At 39.8% G+C, this 16,489-nt stretch overlaps 1 protein-coding gene across 2 annotated transcripts; it reads left to right on the top strand.

Moving 5' to 3' along the window:
* The first annotated feature begins 9 nt into the window (after positions 1–9).
* Positions 10–16,332, top strand: hdac6 (histone deacetylase 6). 2 transcript variants are annotated; one of them, XM_067526403.1, is made up of 29 exons: positions 45–140; positions 815–896; positions 2,201–2,326; positions 3,040–3,125; positions 3,222–3,306; positions 3,564–3,604; positions 3,734–3,830; positions 4,213–4,310; positions 4,401–4,505; positions 5,187–5,255; positions 5,348–5,474; positions 5,860–5,925; positions 6,731–6,790; positions 6,873–6,962; positions 7,889–7,995; positions 8,478–8,545; positions 8,976–9,123; positions 9,193–9,321; positions 9,752–9,920; positions 10,446–10,651; positions 11,617–11,809; positions 11,898–12,047; positions 12,749–12,926; positions 13,187–13,308; positions 13,395–13,610; positions 14,037–14,183; positions 14,262–14,408; positions 14,489–14,617; positions 15,123–16,332. In XM_067526403.1, the coding sequence occupies exons 2-29, from the start codon at positions 825–827 to the stop codon at positions 15,189–15,191; spliced, it is 3,300 nt and encodes a 1,099-aa protein (XP_067382504.1). In that variant the 5' UTR covers positions 45–140; positions 815–824; the 3' UTR covers positions 15,192–16,332. The 2 variants fall into 2 exon arrangements, with proteins under 2 accessions (XP_067382503.1, XP_067382504.1); XM_067526402.1 differs by lacking the exon at positions 5,187–5,255 and having other exon boundaries at positions 10–140.
* Positions 16,333–16,489: the final 157 nt, after the last annotated feature.

Below are 16,489 nucleotides of genomic sequence, written 5' to 3'. Positions count from 1 at the left end.
CACGGCCCACGTACGTCATATGTTTGCGACAGAAGGAAAGTTGGCGCTCAGCAGGAAAAGGAAAAACATCAAAGCTGCTGTAAAGTCCGAATTCATGTGATTGTGTGTGAAGGTTTGAAGGAGAAGAAGAATCAGTCGCCGTGAGTCTGGATTTTTCTAGTTTATAGCTTTTGTTGCATTAAATATTATTGCGCATCCGTTAGCTAACACAGGCTAACGGCTTAGCTCTGCCGCAGGACAATTGACAGGAATCACTGACTGAGACCAGTTCTGCTTCTGTTACAGGTTCCACTCCCAATCCTGTTTCCGTGACAGTTTAACATTAAATCTAAGGGGCATCTGCAACATTCAGTAGCCCCCATCAGTACAGAAAAACCATACATATACATGTATTTGGTGTAGTTTTTTTGTTTGCAGAGTTAACATTCTCCTGCTGACAGACAGTGTATAATATCACTAAGATATAATGATTAATGAACTAATAATTATTCATTTATAAACGGCGATAAATTTGTATCATCATCTCTGTATCTTCTAAACTGCTTTTCCTGTTGGGAGTAATAGGAGTCATTGAGCAAGAAGGAGGGTGGACCTGGACAGGTCCTGGACACATACACAGACAACCAAGAGGTTCAGGAACAAGAGGTTCCTTCCTCTTGTTCTATTTTTGGAAACTCTGGGAACCACAATTAAAGCACTCAGAGAACAAAGTGGTCTATTTCAATAGTATTGTAGTTTTCACTGAACATTTCAGTTTCACTAAAGCTGATTGTGTATGAACATGTTTAAATCAGTTGGGTTGTTTTTGTTCCAGGTGGGTCAGCATGCCGTCTGGATCAGATCCTCCAGGGTCTGGACTGAAGTCCGTGAGAAGATCTCCTCGTCTCTCTCCTCAGGTTGGTTAGTGTGAATATTAATAAACCACGAGCTCATAATTCCCACACAGGTGTGCAGGACAAAAAGCAAAAGTACAAAACAAAGAAATCTGTAAAATATGTCTTTGTGTATTTATTAATCTTAAATGTTGCATCTTTAACATTTACCAATGAACACAATATGTTTGAATGTACAGGGTTTTGTAGCTCGTTCCACCATCACGGGACCACTGAGCTGAAAAGTTTCTAAATAAACCAGATAAATCACATCGTGTGTTTTATTCTTAGTAACAAACATACAGTGTTGAAACTGAGTAATTAACATTAATATAATCCACTCTAGCAGATAAATCACACAATAACTGCAACATGCAGTTAATATGCAGAGACTCTGTACATGTTTGTTAATGACTTGGGGGACAGCACAGCAACAAGAGCAGCTAAGCAAGTAATGCACTGCACTTATCTCAGATATAATTTGATACACATGATAAATGGGAAACACTAAGATAGAGATAAAGTGGGGCCTGTGCAGTGGAGGTTATTAATGGGAAGCATAGATGTTCTTAACTTTGCAGAGTGTCTGAAGTAATACTCTAGACACTTGACAGCACTACTGGGAAAATGTTTGGTGGGCTGATGAAACTAGGGTATTAATTGTTTGGGAAGAACACAGGAAAACCAGCCAACTCCAAAGGGTTCACATACTTTTTTTTGCCACTATATTCAGTGCACGACATCAGTCTACTGCTTGTCAGTCATCAGCCAAACTTCCCCCAACACCTTTTTTGTCTCCTCAATAAAGATGCTGTGGCTGCTGAGCTGTTGCTTTCATAAATTGAAAAAATAATTGTTAAGTCAAACATTATAAAAAATATTGACTCAGCTCATTAGATTTGATTATAATGAACAATTAAAACCAGACGTGTTTATGTTACCAACATTAGTGTTACTGTGAGAGCTTCTGAACACCCCACGAACCACCAAAACACAAGTGTGTAGAGCTGTCATTAGTGTCTTTTGTTGTTGTTCTAAACTCTTTAATTTTAGAGACAAACTAAATCTTTCACTCAGCTAGAGTTTGACCTATGTCTGTTTCCAGTCCATGTTATAATTTTGCTAATAGATAAATGTTTTACACTTTTCTAACTTTGCTGAGTCACACTGAAACAACAACAAGCCCTCCCTCTTTCTTTTTTCTCTTCAACCCTTTCTCAGTGTCTTCATTTCAGAGTTGTGTCAGGAAGCTGAGGTTTTTCTTTCAGACTCAGGAGTTTCATCCAAAGGCTTTGATTCGAGTAAAATGTTCATGTTTGTGTTTTTAGGGCAGTAGCACCAAAGGAAACGATGCTAGAGGAGGAAACATTCTGCAGGAGGTTAAAAGGAGAGGAAGAATGGAGAGAAACAGGAAGGAGAAAGAAGAGGAGCTGAGCGACAGCCTGCAGGCCCTGGTAAACAAGACTCTATTAATCTCAACTTTTTACTTTTCTACTGGATTTTCACTGTTGCTGCAGGTTAATATACACAGTTTTGTATGATAGTGGACGACGGGTTTAATGTTTACATGTAATTATACTTTTTCTTGTTGTTTTGTGTCTCTTTGTGCTTTTGTTTTCTCTTTATTGCTGTCGTATTCTGTACATTTTGGCATCTATGTATTTTCTGCTATATTTGTCTGTATTGATAACTTTCTTGTGTCTATGTTTGTAGTTTTTTGTGTCACCTTGTTTCTATCTCTTATTTGGTCTCTTTGTAGTTGTTTCTGTCACTTTGTAGCTGTTGTGCAGGTCTTTGTGGTTGTTTTTTTGTTTCTCTGTAGTTGTATGTGGCAGTTGTCTGTCATTCTATAGCTTATATGACCACAGAAACATTGTAAAATGGATTTTCATGTGGTTTTAAGGAACAATCAAAACAAAAGAAGCACTGAAGGTACAGTCATATGAATGTTTCAGACCAGAGAGTGAACCTTCTATTCAGAGTTTCAGTGTTTACATCGGAAACACGGGGTGCTGCTGATGAGAATCATGGTGTGTGTGTTCATCATTTGTGCACTGCTGCTACTTAGTGTCTGTCCAATAACTCTGAGTCACAGCTTTGAGTGTGTGTGTGTGTGTGTGTGTGTGTGTGTGTGTGTGTGTGTGTGTGTGTGTGTGTGTGTCTGTAGGCTCTTTCAAGAAGTTCAGCAGTCAGAGGAACAGGTCTGGTTTACTCTGAGATATTCACTCATCATAAGAACTTGTGGGAGCCCAGGTAACAATTTACATGTCTGCTATAACTCATCAGTTCATTTAAATACGTGTGGTGGTGTTTTTGTATCCTGAGTGTTTTTACTCTGTTGTTTTTCAGTCATCCAGAGAGTCCTGACAGGGTGATGGCCATCATGAAAGAGCTGGAGAGACAGGAGCTGCTGTCTCACTGTATCAGAGTCGAGGTTTGACCTTCTGTCTGTTGGTTCATGTTATTACAGTGTCCTGCACATATATGCAGTTGTCAGACATGGAAAATCAGCTATCAGAAGGAGAACTAGAATGGAAAATAATAAATCAAAGCAGTGTTGTGATTCAGTGTTTTATAATCATTTATTATATGTATTATTTATTATTTATTTATCAGTTATTAGAAATCACATTATGATGACATGCACTGTTGTCGCTTATTCGTTAGATTTATTGTGTGTTTGTGTTTCAGCCCAGAGAAGCAACAGAAGAAGAGTTGCTGCTCGCTCACATGTGAGTCCACTTACAACTTTTTGTGACAATAAAACTCTGCTCTGTTGTTCTGAATGTTACTGTCTTTGCTGCAGCTGTTGTTTTTTATATTAATCTGCAAGTTTGTTCTGCTCTGTTTTGCATTTGCAGGAAACAATACGTGGACCTGATAAAGTCAACTCAGATGATGTCAGAAACTGAACTCCGTACTCTGTCTGAGAAATATGATTCTGTTTATCTTCATCCTGTAAGAAAACAACCCTTAACTTGCTTTAGATTCCAATATAAACCTTAGATATTTGAAGGTGTGAAGTCCAGACAAGATATTATTACACTGCAGAAACATGTGTATACCATTCAATAGAAGATTTCTGGTCACAAGTTCAACTGAACAGAATCAAACAAACTTTCTTCCTCAGTCTATTTGCTAAATCAGAGTTTTCAGCAGGTCTGAGGGAATAAATATCAGATACTCTGTGTCTGTGATTGTGGTTGTAGAATGTGTGGTGATGTTCAGTTAATGTTCCCTGAGACACAAATGAATCTCAGATGAATATTCTGAAAATAAAGTGACCTTAATCAAAAAATAATATGAATAATAAATAATATGTGTTTGTGTCCACATGCAGGAGTCCTACCAGGTGTGTGTGTTGGCGGTGGGTTCAGTCTTGCAGCTTGTTGATAAGGTGATGACCTCTGAACTCAGGAACGGATTTGCCATCATCAGGTAAAAATTAAGGTTTCTCATCACACATTCAGGTGACTCTCCATCGGCTTGTTTGGTCACTTAAATGTCTCTTCTTCTTCTGTGTCTCAGACCTCCAGGTCATCACGCTCAGTGTAACCAGTCCAATGGTTTCTGTGTCTTTAACAACGTGGCGATTGCAGCTCGGTACGCTCAGACCAGACACTCAGTTAGGAGGTAGGTGACAGAATAGGATCAATAAAATCTACCATCAAATTCAACATGTGCGGATATTTTTCAAAGCAAATTACATTGTACGGTTTATATCTACATAAACATGTGAAGTCATTTATATAATTGTATTCTTGGCTGCTTCACATGTTTCGCATTGTTACAACTTTTCTAGAAACTAAAGAGTAAATTGTTTAAATATCAATATGTGTTTTGGATAATGGATGCATGGATTTTACAGTATTTCATTTTATCTGAATATAACGGATTATACACACGGTACAGTACTCTGCTTCTTAATAATTAAACTAGGGACTTTTTTGGCTTTGATACTGGTCCACTTCTTATATTTTTGTGCAGACAGGTCTAAATGTTTATTAATTATATATCTGACACATTGAAATGTGTGAATATCAGTGTTCTGTTTTAATCCTTCTTCATGTATCAGGAGCCTTAGACATAGTGAACTGCAAGATCCTCCTCACAGCACTCTCTGATTAGTCACTGAAGCTCAGTACCTTCACATTGTGGGTTTCAGACTGGTTCCATGTGAACCACCATGATGCCTCGATATGACCATTTTGTAAATTGTGATGTAACAAGAGGTCAAGTGGTTTTCTTTGCCTCTTAGTTCAGAGAAGATCACTATATACACTCTTAAAAAATATTTCTGTGTGTGTGTTTGAGGGTGCTGATAGTGGACTGGGATGTTCATCACGGTCAGGGAATCCAGTACCGGTTCCAGGAAGACCCCAAGTAAACTTCACTTTGTTTTTGCTCCAGTCTCTGAGAACCAACCACCAGAGCTCAGGTCTTTGATATTAAAGCTCTATCTTTGTGTGTTGCAGTGTGTTGTACTTCAGCATCCACAGGTACGAGCACGGTTCCTTCTGGCCTCACCTCCCAGAGTCGGACTGTCAGTTTGTCGGCAGTGGACGAGCTGAAGGAAGAAGTATCAACCTGCCCTGGAACAAGGTGCATTCTCACACCAATATGTAGCTGCTGCAGGGAGCTACACTATAAGAAGCCAGGATGCCTATGGCTCACTGGTATACACTCAATAAGTGTTTGTGGATCTCAGATCTCAGATCAGGACAACAGTTCTGCTTGTCCCCACTGTCTCTGCAGGATTATCTGTGCAGATTGTGTTTATCCTTTTTATTATTTTGTTCTGTTTTTAGTAAATTTATTCTTTTTATTCTTTCCCCATTTTGTGTCCTGTAGGTCTCAGGTAAGTGTCCAGGTGTAGCTGTTTTCCTGTTGATTGTAGGATGTGAGCCTGGTCTAGGATGTGAGCCTGGAAGAGATTGTGTAAATCTCAGTTTGACGTCAGTATTTCTGTTTCTTCTGTTTTGTTGAGACGGGGATGACAGATGCTGATTATATTGCTGCTTTTCAACAACTGCTGCTGCCTGTAGCCTACGAGGTAACACAGGCATACACACACACATTTATTTCTAGAGGTGTTGTGTAAAATGTAAATAAAAAAGAATGCAATATTCTTTTATTGTAAATAACACAGACACATCAAATGTTGAAATAAGTTAAGTTTTGTGTGTGGTTTTTTTGTGGAGGGGAAAAACAAGAAGTTTTATTTATTTAGCACTTTGGCATTTCCCACTGAAAACAGTTTTCATCTTTATGAAGGAGGATTTACTGAAGGACTGTTGAAAAAGACTCACTTAGTTTTAGCTTTACATGAAATTAAAACTCATGACTCAACATTAATGACTGGGTGAAGCTTCAGAACAAAAAAAGAATATAGAAATTAGTTACTATTTCTTACTGAGGTCCTCTCTAATAAGGAGGTAGATCTGGCAAAGGGAGGGGGGTGTTTGGGTGTGGATGACCAATATTGTACATACAACTCTTGTTTGAGTGTGGTTAAACAGTAAGCTTTCTATGTTAACTGCATTGTCCATGTTGTGTGTGTGTGTGTGTGTGTGTGTGTCTGTTTGTGAGGGAGAGACACTATAATTTCATATCTGCCAATCTCACTCAGTACCTGCTGCCTAAATGGTGTGTCACGTTCACAACACAAACTTTGATATCAAATAAGGCATTAGTCAATTTCAGTTCAGAATAGGATTCAAGCAGTTTGGACCATACCATAAAAGTATCCAAGTTTAATATCCAGCCCTGTCTCTGGCTGTTGTACTGGACTAATTAAAATTTTCCTAACTCCACAGTAGTAATAAATCTACTAATGACCTGTGCATGTGTGTATTCAGTTTCAGCCTCAGCTAGTTCTGGTCTCTGCCGGATTCGATGCTGCAGTCGGTGATGAGAAGGTACAGACCTGAGGTCAGTGGTGATGATTTTTATTACTGAATTAATTAATGATGTCAAATGTAACTCTGTTTGTGTGTTCAGGGGGAAATGGTTGTGAGCCCACAGTGTTTCCACATTCTGACTCACATGTTGATGAGCTTGGCAGAAGGTCGACTCATTCTTGCTCTCGAGGTAATTGTATCTTTTTTCTTTTTCTTTTTTTTTTTATTCTAAAGAACCAAAGGTACATTTACATAACTAATATCATGTGAACCTGAAAATCTTCCTAACAAAACAGGAAATAAGATTAAAATCTATTAATTATTTGCTCTAGTTTGATAGTAGAGGGCCTACATAATCGGATTTTTAGATTTTGACAATCCTTTTGAATTATTAATTCAACACAAATGTTTTATTTGACAGCAGGTCGATACATTAGGTATTTTTTTTCTAGACATTTTTAGTTAGATATTAGGGTTAAAATCTCAGTGGGACAAGTAAAGAATCGTAACCCTCCCTTTCCTCATTAATACATACACATTGTACATTTTCTTGCCTCACTCCAAGGGTGAGTAGCCAGCTATACAAGCCCACCATAAACATTTGATCTTGCTTCCACAGGAGTGGATTAAAGAGATTTCCTTTTGGTGTCCATGGTATCTCCTTGGTTTCTTTATGTATTCACTACTTTACAGTACTTTCAAATGATTAATGTATTTGTTATACTGAAATAGTACTGATATTTCTCTGTCACACCCGTCTTAATTTCTCACACAAGGTTTTGTTATGGATGCACTGCAGTAACCTTTTTATTTTTATGTTCATATGAGTGTGAGTGTAACAACACATGTCAGTAAGATCAAGACTCGTACACACTCAACTCAACACACACATAGATGCATCATTCTTTAAAACAACTGATGTTCAATAAAAGTTATTTAGGGGAGGCAGTAGTTCAGTTGGTAAGGCAGTTTTCCACGGACCACAGGGTCAGTCGTTCGATCCCCAGTGTCTCTGGGCAAGACACTGAACCCCTACAGCCCATTTCCATCCCCAGCTGTGCAGTGCTGGTCCAAGGAGGGGTTAAAGGTTTATGTGAACTTTGTGTTTGTTTATAGGGAGGTTATAATCTGCAGTCGACAGCAGAGAGTGCTGCAGCCTGTGTCAGAGCTCTTGTTGGGGGGGCATGTCCCCCTCTGACCCAGCCCACTGCTCCTTCTGACAGGTAATATCCAAGTCACAGCCACAGATACGGCCGAGTAGAGTCACACCTGAGTCACAATCACAATGGTGTCAGAGTCACAGCTAAGTCACACCTGAGTAACAGCTCATCCACATGTGAGTTACAGTGACAGCCAGTTCACACCTTGGTCACAGTCACAGCCGAGTCAAAAGATTTACAGCTAATTCCAGACAGATTGTCTTTTGAGTCTTATGGTTTCATCCATTTAAGCTGAGTCACACCTTAGTCTCAGTAGCCCTCCTAGCTGTGGACACTTGAATCCTGGCATGAATCCTGAAATTGACAGTGATGGAAACAGAGCTCTTACTCTCACAGCAGGGCCATTAGAACACATATTTGGTAAAATATGACCTGGGGTCTAACAATATTACACACCCTTAATGTGTCAGTAAACATTAATTATGTTTTTTCAGCCATGATTCCAACTGAGCACACTCTGTACTTATAATGTCTCTCTCTGTTAGTGCTCTGCAGTCAATCTCTCAGACCACCACTGCTCTATATCCACACTGGACCTCTCTACAGGTTCTGGGTAAGACTAAGACAGAAACGCTCTCACATGTCCTTGCTTCTTTAGTCCTTCCTGTCCATCATAGAGTGCTATATGATTATTTGTTTGTGGGCTAACCCAGAAGTTAGCATGTCCCTGTTGCCCTCAACATAAAGTCAATAGGATTTTTTTCTCTGGCTTTGGATTATAACAAAATAAATATGGAGACAAACAGATGGTAATGACACTTAAATGTTTTGTTCATAGATAAACACTACTGGATTGTTGGAAACTGAAATACAATGCCTACAAGTAAAAAGCTATTGTTAGGGTGTAAAAAAACTACACCACAGTGTTATAACATCAACATCAAACTCAGAAGACAGACCTCACCAAATTTGGCATGTCTATGTATGTCTTTTTGTGCTCCGTGGTTTAGTCTGTGTACTTCTCTCCCTGTTTTTTTGTGCAGAAGGCTTCCTAATTGCTGAGAGTTGTATTCTCAGAACAACAGCCAGTGAGGAAAGCACAAAACAGAGCAGGCCTGCTCCCTCTGTTGCCACAACAACAGGTCTGGTTTATGATCAGAGGATGATGGAACACCTGAACATGTGGGACAGGTGAGTCACCTGCTCTATGCTACAGCTTCTGTAAACATGATGATATATGATAATAAAGCATCTCCACAGACACCATCCTGAGCAGCCACAGAGAATCTCCAAAATCTTCTCCAAACATGAGCAGCTGGGGTTGGTTGATCGTTGCCAGCGTATACCAGCTCGTTTGGCAACGGAGGAGGAGCTGTCCCTCTGTCATAGGTAATTAATTATCATTGATGCACAGATTAAACTGTTGCCTTGATATGACCTTTAAACTGTCCTTCATTACCTCAGGTATTACTGCCTTAAATGAAACCACACCTGGTGCATAGAGATGTAACTCACTTATTCTTTCTGTGAAATTTTGCTGTTTGTGTTTTGTACTTTTTATTTTGTCTGTGTCTTTGAGGAATTTCTTGGAATTTGGGACAGATGTTAAAATGCCTCAACTCTGGGATGTCTGAAAGGAGCTGGATTACCAGAATTTTCCTACAGAAAAAAATATTAGTGTAATTACTACTGTACATCAAACTATTTCGTCCTGTCGCAGAAGTTGAGATCTGGGTATCATTTGTGCACTGCTACTACTTAGTGTCTGTCCAATAACTCACAGCTTTGAGTTTGTGTGTGTGTGTGTGTGTGTGTTTAGCGAACAGCACATTCAGCAGATGAAGAACACAGCAGAGATGAAGCCTAGAGATCTGTACAAACTAGGTGAAAAGTTTAACTCCATCTACATCAACAACCAGAGCTTCCAGTCTGCTCAGCTCGCTGCAGGAGGCTGCTTCAATGCGGTGGAGAGGGTCCTGACTGGACAGGTAACACACACTTGTAGGCTACAGTACAAGATGTGACATACACAGAATAGTTGCAAAGGTCTGAGGACCAGTTACAAAAGTCTTGCGACTAGTTTTAGAGATGTGGGGAATAGTCGGAAAGGTCTGTGAACTAGTCACAGACACAGAAATAAGAGTTTAGTTGAACCTGGACCGGTTAAATTTAGAGCAAAACGTTTTTTGTGGGCTGATAATGTGTGATCTTCTGTTAGAGAGTAATGTACAGTATACAGTACATTTAATTTTAATGTTTATTCTGAGCATATTTAGAACAATTAGTTCTTTGAGGTTGTCACTTTCAGGTTTACAGCTGCAGGTTGTAAACACAAATAATGCTGCAACTCAAAACTCTGTCTCTTCTCAAACTACCTTTTTTTTTTGTTAGTTTTAGTTTTTTTGTCAAAATGACTTGATTAAATTGATATTTTGTGTATTATGCAAAGTAAACTGAAAACTAACATCTACTGATGAGTGTTTGTAAGAGAAAAAAAAAACATTTCTGTCCAGGTGAGCAACGCCGTGGCGATCATTCGTCCTCCCGGTCACCATGCCGAAAGAGACTCTCCCTGTGGTTTCTGTTTCTTCAACACGGCAGCACTTGCCGCTCGCCACGCCCAGAAAATCTCCCTTGATGCACCACTGAGAGTCCTCATTGTGGACTGGGATGTTCACCACGGCAATGGGACACAACACATGTTTGAGGACAACGACAGGTAAGGAGTAGGAAGCCAATGTGAGGAATTGCTTATTTATTCTGCTGATGTCATTAATCTAAAACTGGTGCCCACTCCTCCAATCCACAAGGCTGGCAACCACCTGGACCTCATTCTCACGTAAACTGCAACACAGACATCTCAATCACTCCTTCACACACGATCACGCACGTACGCACACACTACATTTATACGATCATGTCCACACACACACACACACACACACACACACACACACACACACTACATTTATCCGATCATGTCATCTTTCAGCTCATTGCCTTTCTGTATAGACCTTCACATACCCCTTTCCACACTTTTCACCACAACCTCAAGTCTCGCAGGTGTCTTAGCAGTTTTCTTCCTTGGTCTCTGCATCCCTGCCTGTGTTTTCCACATGATAACTCCACTGTCTCTTTCTTCCGCTAAACCACTCCAAGACATAAGTTCTAGTCTAGACCCAGCCAGATACAAACAAAACATCATCAGCAGCAGCAATTGTCCCACAAAGTCTAAGCTCAGACCCTACCATTCTGAATATGCATCCCAACTCCCTGGTCAAAACTCGCTTATCCGGTTAAAAGCTCTGATTCTCACTTAGTAGTAGTAGTCAACTCAACATCACCTTCCTATGTGAACTCCCTCATCCAGGTCTACAATCCATCCCACCCACTGTGATCTGCTGACAAACAGTGTCTTGTGGTCCTCTCATCACACAAAAAATACCAAGGAAAACTCTTCAGCTCACTGGTCTCACAATGGTGGAATGAGCATGTGAACTCTCCACACTCAGCAGCTTCACTGCCAATATTCAAATACATTTCTTCTCATAGCACTTTGCTTTAATGTTTTCTCCTTGACTTTGATTTTTCACTTCTTTGTACCTCACTTTTAGCTGCTTTGGATAAAAGCATCTGCCAAATGACTAAATGTAAATGTTGTGATGACTCTCCCTTCACCACCAGCGTCCTGTACATTTCTCTCCATCGCTATGACAATGGGATCTTCTTTCCGTCTTCGGAGGACGCTGCCCCTGACCGTGTTGGCGTTGGCAAGGGAGCGGGGTTTAACGTCAATGTGGCATGGAGTGGAGGAAGAATGGGTGACTCTGATTACCTTGCAGCCTTTCACCGTGTTGTCATGCCAATTGCTACAGAGGTAAACCCATACACACACACACCAGACAATATAAGCGCATCGGTCACACCTGATGGAGTTGTTCAATTGGTTGGTCCTCTCTCTGCAGTTTAACCCAGGTCTGGTTCTAGTGTCGGCTGGGTTTGATGCAGCTCAAGGTGATCCTCTGGGTGGGTATCACGTGACCCCAGAGGGATACGCCCACCTTACACACCTGCTGATGTCACTGGCGGGGGGGAGGATACTTCTCATTCTGGAGGTGAGTAGTGATGCAACATTAGATGGAAAAAAAGTGAACCAAACTGAAATGATGCGAATAAATTAAGCTGTAGTGATTTGACTAAAAAGATGATGTTCAGCTCCAGCAACTAATCAATAAAATATTTTAAAATCAAGTAAATAAAATGAACCATTAGTTAGCTCAACTTTTCCTTTTGTATACACTTAGGTTCAGGTCTATGAATAAACATTTTTAATTTAATCCTTATACTCCATCTGACAGTCTACACTGTAAGCGCACGTTGATCCAACGCAGTAGTTAACAAAAAGATCATAAATATCTCACTGTCCACATACTTCTGGACCTAAATGGATTTGGCCTGAGCTGAAATCATGTTGACAGCTTAAAGTTTATTTCATATTAATGACGTCTGGGGCGACTGTGGTGGAGGAGGTGGTGCGGTCGTCCACCAGTCACCCAGTTGCAGGTTAGATCCCCGGCTCCTCCAGTCACATGTCAAAGTGTCCTTGAGCAAAACACTGAACCCCAACTTAGTTACTCCTGGTTTAGCATTGGCCAGCTGCATCGCAACTCCCCCATCAGTGTGTGTGTCTGTGTGTGTGTGAGATTGTGAGTGTGAATGGGTGAATGAAAAGCAGTGTAAAGCACTTTGAGTACCAATATGTAGAAGAGTGCTATATAAGTACAGACTACTTAGAACAACCTGTTTTTCTCCTCAGGGAGGTTACAACCTGTCGTCCATCTCTGACGCTATGGCAATGTGCACCAGCATGTTGCTGGGAGATCCTCCTCCCTCGCTGGTGACCCCCCTGGCCCCACCTCATCATGATGCCGTGGCAACGATCAATAAGGTCATCCGACATCACGCCCCGTACTGGAGGTCACTGAGGATAAATGGTCAGTTCAGTATTTATATTTATTTTTAATTTAAATAGCATCTGTTTTAATTGTTTCTTTAAATGTAATATTTTTTCATTTTCAGTTTCATTTTTTAATTTGTTTTACAGTAATACTTGAATTTTTAAATGTTATCTTAAAATAACTTTATTGATTGTGATTTAATTCCTCCTATTTTAATAGTTTAAATGGGGGGGGGGATTATTAATTTCTGTTAGTAGTGTTTTTATTTTTGTAACTGTCTATGTGCCGTCTTTCAGTCCCAGAGTCTGTGCGGACAACTCTGCCCTTCCCTAAGCATCGTGGGAAATGCAGTTCTAAAGGGAAAGGCAGAAAGTCAGATACACCTCAGCTGCCTCCTATAGGACCTGAGGACATCAAGGTTAGAACAAGTTAAATATGATTTATCTGGAATAAAAGAAAAACATCTGTAACTGTGTAGCCACCATGTTACTGTCTTTCAATCAGACGGAGTGCAGCCTGGAGCAGCTTACTCAAGGATTGGCCAATTTGGAAATCGGTCAAACCTCTGCCAATCAAACACCTGCTACGTCCACTCCAGTGGGCGGGGCCCGGCCAAAGGTCCACCGGAGCCCAGAGGACGCTTATAAAAGTGGAGCTGAGGTGGAGTCTAGTGTTGACACAACTGAGAAACACCGATCAGCAGACAGCATGTTGTCTCAGGTGAATGAGAGAAGCCAACCAGCACACAGTAGACTGGTTGAGTACTTTAGGCTCCCAATGAGTACTAAATGCTCTGAAGTATTTCAGTCAGTTAGGTATTTTAGTACCAGTAAAGGCACATTTGTATTACTGGTGTTTGTATTTCTAGTTATATTCAATTCATCCACTGTGTCTACACAGGAAACGTAGCAAAGTAACACACAGAGTCTTGTGTGACACTTGTGTTTGTGTCCATACTAGGGGAACGTTTGGGAACCTGTTCAGGATGTGTTAGTTTACACAAAGCACAGAGAGAAGTACAAATGAACCTACAGCAACATATTGGATAGGAGAAAACTTATGTTTAAAATCTGATTAAAATAGAAGTGCAACAGAAATGCAACTCACTTGCTTCCTTTATTAATTTGTCTTCTTGACTCTTCATAGGCTGTTGCTGTGGCAGCATCAGACGTTTTTGCCACGGCAGACACAGCTGCTGTTGGAGTAGGGGTGGAGCCAGAACTGGAGGGAGCATGTGGTTGGTCAAAGCCTGAGACAAATCTGAACCTGATGTGTGGAGGACAGACAATCAGAGTCAGTAATCTGTCTGTGTGCTACTGACATGTCTCTCTCTCCAACCTGTCTCTCTAATCTATGTACTTCTGTTCATAGACCACCATGTACGTGGTAGACCCTCTCTCCTGGTGTCCTCATCTAGACACTGTTAGACCCGTCCCCCCCTCAGGTTTTGATGTCTACTTGCCATGTCAGGACTGTGGCTCTGATGCTGAGAACTGGATCTGTCTCAACTGCTACCAGGTCACCTGTCTCACCTGTTCACCAAATAACACACCTGTTGATGATGCAGTAGTCTTACCTGCCCTCTCTTTCAATCTCAGGTGTTCTGTGGTCGTTACGTTAAAGGACACATGGTGAATCACGGTACTGTGTCTGAACATCCACTGGTCCTGAGCTTCTCTGATCTCTCTGTGTGGTGCTACCTGTGTGAGGCCTATGTCCACAACAAGGTAAGTCCTGTCTGTGCACCCCAGGTATTAATGTCACATGATTAATTAATTAATTAATTAAAATTAATGTAGTACTATTTTATAATTTAATATAAAACTAAAAAAACTTTATTACGATTTATTGCCAGGACTTACAGCTGTTTAGTCAAATCACAGATGTACATGGATATGAAGGGTTTTGTGCCTCTTTAAAGATTCTTTTAACTAAAACTTGTGTTTACTACAGAAGGCAGCTCATCACCTGTGGATGTGACATTTAAAGAGACACTACACCTCGTCACATTACAATAGTTTGAACAGATTCAAATGAGGCAGTTTTTTGTTTCAAAAAAACTGAATTCTCTGAACAATTAGTAAAATTGTAATACTGGACCTTTACGTGAAGTATTTTATTCAGTAATATTTCCTCTTCTGCTTCACTGATGTTTAAACATAATTTCATAATTTAACAGAACAAAAATTAAACGTTTCCATTTTCTCTTTTGTGGGTTCTCTCTGTGCTCAGGTTGTGTACGAAGCTAAAAATGCAGCTCACTGTGCCAAGTTTGGAGAGGAGATCCCTCCATGGAGCTAAGAGTAGCAGGAGGTGATGAAGAGGACGGAAGACTGTGTGAAACAGTTTAGTGTGTTGCCACGGATTCCAGCAGCAGTGGTGCTTTGTGGGACTCATCGTTGAATCCAGCAAAATTGTTTGGCAGCCCAGAGCTGCCAAAATAACTTAGAAGCAAAAAACAAAACAAAAGAATTTGTGCTTTAATTTTCTCACTGCAAATTGGTGCTGATATTCATCATCATCATCAGAACTCATCAGCAGGTTGTCTGTTCAGTCCCCTTAAAATGTGACTTGTCACCAGCAGATGCTTTTATTTTGAAAATTCAGAGTGAGATATTCGAAAAGTTAATTAAAAAAAAATTGAAATTTTTAAATTTTTGTTTTTGTCTAAACAAAATAACAAAAATCTGCAGTTTTTTGTGGTCTAAGTTATTTTTCATAGTTTGAAGAAATTGTTTATAATATGTCTTAATTGATCAGCTGCAGAGTCACAACATGAGTTTTGTTTAAATCCTTTATATTTTGGTGGGGCTGTAAAATTAAGGCAAATTATGGCTTTTTCTCACGATATTCTGACTTCATTCAGAATTTTATCTTTTTTATTTTTGTAAACTGGCAACAAAATACTGGATTTGAGGTTTGTAATTAAACAAACACTTTAACCACAGTTTGTACAAAACCTTAATTACGACTGTCTGCTTCTACCCTTAATAATTTATTTCATAGGTTATTTTCCAGCTAATGTTCTCGTTCATATTTAAAAATTGTTATTTAGCTGTAAATTGTGAGTATAACACAGTTTGGTTATAATTACAAGCACTTGCAGGAAGTGTTATGATTCACAGGTAAACAGTGGCAGATTTTAATTTATTATGGAAGTTTCCTGGAAATTACCCATAAAATCAAATTTTCAGAAACGGATCGACACATGTCTTGAGACCTCTCTCACTGTTATCTCTAGGTTTGTTAGAGCTGAAGGTTAAAAATGTTTTCTTAAATCAGATGCCTTTGGTTTCTGCACCTGAGAGTGAATCAGGTCAAAGGTGCATTTGATGTACAAATAGCCAGTGGTGAGAGGAGCTCTCTGTGCAATACTCTGTTCTTTTGTCTGCTTCTTTGTAAATGTTTTATTCTCATTAAACACGATTGTGAGTGATTAAGATTCAGGCTCAGATTTTGCTGAAACATCAACAGAAAAACATGATACATTTTATGCTTTTTTTTTTTAAAGGAAGATGTGTCTCTGTTTAGACACTGGATGTGTCTGAAATCTCTGGAAATAAAATACGTTTAGTACTTTACCAACCTGAGAGTGGTGG

This window comes from Channa argus, chromosome 13 (genome assembly GCF_033026475.1).
Source record: "Channa argus isolate prfri chromosome 13, Channa argus male v1.0, whole genome shotgun sequence".
Lineage (NCBI taxonomy): Eukaryota > Metazoa > Chordata > Actinopteri > Anabantiformes > Channidae > Channa > Channa argus.
The sequence above is the reverse complement of the archived record's forward strand: the minus strand, read 5'-3'. Positions and strand labels throughout refer to the sequence as shown.